Source organism: Mus caroli, chromosome 5 (genome assembly GCF_900094665.2).
Source record: "Mus caroli chromosome 5, CAROLI_EIJ_v1.1, whole genome shotgun sequence".
Classification (NCBI taxonomy): Eukaryota; Metazoa; Chordata; class Mammalia; order Rodentia; family Muridae; genus Mus; species Mus caroli.
Genome location: NC_034574.1, coordinates 128,608,505 through 128,610,521, shown reverse-complemented (window position 1 = coordinate 128,610,521; position 2,017 = coordinate 128,608,505). Strand labels below are relative to the sequence as shown.

Below are 2,017 nucleotides of genomic sequence, written 5' to 3'. Positions count from 1 at the left end.
CTTAGCTGAACAGGTGCTCATTGTTTGCTAATAATAATTGAAAAAAGAGCTGTTGAGTTGGTAGCTCAGGGGCAGGGTATTTGCCTAGCATGCACCCTAGACTCAAGTCCCAGGGCTTGCATACGCACACACAGATGCACAAACACAAGTAGAGAGAAGAAATGAAATAGTAACCATTTACAGCTTCCTTGGTAGTATATGGCTTTGTATGTTGTGATACAGTTACATATTCATGTTAATTTGCATATTCATATGTTGTGATTCACAAATGCTAGGCAAGCACTCTGTCAATCAAACTATAGCCCCAGCCCGACGTCCAGTTTTTGAAGTGTTTAATTCAGTATCTCATTTTCTGGCATTCGTCTAAATAGATGTCTGTTAAATNTGTACATTGTTGAATCTTCCCAGTAGGATGGCTGACTTGCTTTTCTGTGAGCCAACAGAACTCTATAACATCTTGAATCAGGTCTCCAAGCTGTCCAGATTGGCTGAGCCCAACTACCTCTGTTTACTGGGTAAGTAGAAAACAACAACACANCAACCCAACACACCAACATATACATATAGCAACACACACAAACACACCAACCCAAACACGCATACCAACATGCAGACCACACAACACATCAACCCAAACACATACAAATATCAACATGCAAAAACACAGCACACATCAACACACCAAGCCAAACACACATACCAACACCAACATACACATGGCACACACCAACACACCAACCCAAACACTAACAACAACACAAACACCACACACACAAACATCAGCACAGTACTAACCAACAGGTATGTTGAGAACAGTGGCCTGCAAACCTCTTTTTGAAGGTTAGCAGAGTTTCAGGAGGGGGAAATGAATGGTTGGTTCAAAAGGCTGCCCGTGGAAAGGCTGGGGAGATTAGGCTCAGTGAATAAGGTACTTGTACAATGGTGAACACCAGCGTTTGGTCCCCAGCACCCATATAAAAGTCCCAGAACTCGGGACAGGGGAATGGGATACACTGGGCAGACAGCTAACTAAACTCTGAAAAGGTGAGCTTGGGTTCTGTGAGACCTAGGTTCAGAAAATAAGGTAGAGAGTGATTGAGGAAGGCACACAGCGTGTGCACATGCTTGTACACGCACCTCCACACTCTTTCTACTTAGATACATACACCACACATGCAAAGGCAAATGGTGCTGCAGCTGATGGTACAGCACCTGAAAGTTAGCTCAAGACCACCAGATCAAGGACAGGTCTGCACAGCATGGTGGCTCAGGCCGGTGGGCCCAGCGCAGTGCACTCAACAGTTCTAGTCTACCTGGTTACATGGTGAGACTCCATCTCAAAGAAATGAAGAAGTCAGCTAGCTGGTGGTGGTGTTATACCTTTAATCCCAGCACTTGGGAGGCAGAGACAGGTGGATCTCTGAAGTTCAAGGCCAGCTTAGTTTATAGAACATGTTCTAGCACAGCCAGAGCTATACAGAGAAACAGCCCTATCTTGAACACCCTACAAAGATGGCTTTGTGGGTAAAGGTGTTTGCTGTCAAGGATGAGTCTAGTCNCTGGAGACCACGTGGTGGAAAGAGAACTGACTCTAACCTCCACTTGTGTGGCATGTAACTGGCCCCCACCCCTGAAATACAGTGATTATTTATTTAAAGATAAGAATCTTACTATGTAGCCCTTGCTCACAATCCTCATGCCTCCTGTCAGTCCTTCCTTTAGTCGCTAGATGCTGAGTTCATAGCTGTGGGTTTTTTTTTTTTTTAAGTTTTCTTTTTATGTATGTGAGCACACTGTCACTGTTCTCAGACACACGGGAAGAGGGCATTGGATCCCATTACAGATGGTTGTGAGCCACCATGTGGTTGCTGGGATTTGAACTCAGGACCTCTGGAAGAGCAGCCAGTGCTCTTAACCACTGAGCCGTGTCTCCAGCCCCACAGCTGTGTTTTGAGTGAACAGTTACTCACCTGCCCACCAGTGTTCTCATGTCCCTTCACGCATCCAGTTCTGAGTT

At 45.3% G+C, this 2,017-nt stretch overlaps 1 protein-coding gene across 1 annotated transcript in view; it reads left to right on the top strand.

Moving 5' to 3' along the window:
* The window catches only part of Styxl1 (serine/threonine/tyrosine interacting like 1), a 35,179-nt gene that overhangs the window by 12,131 nt on the left and 21,031 nt on the right, over positions 1 to 2,017 (top strand). Inside the window, exon 2 of the mRNA XM_029477807.1 lies at positions 409 to 515. Within this exon, the coding sequence (XP_029333667.1) occupies positions 413 to 515 (103 nt within the window). The 5' untranslated portion in view covers positions 409 to 412. The remainder of the gene's footprint in view (positions 1 to 408; positions 516 to 2,017) is intronic.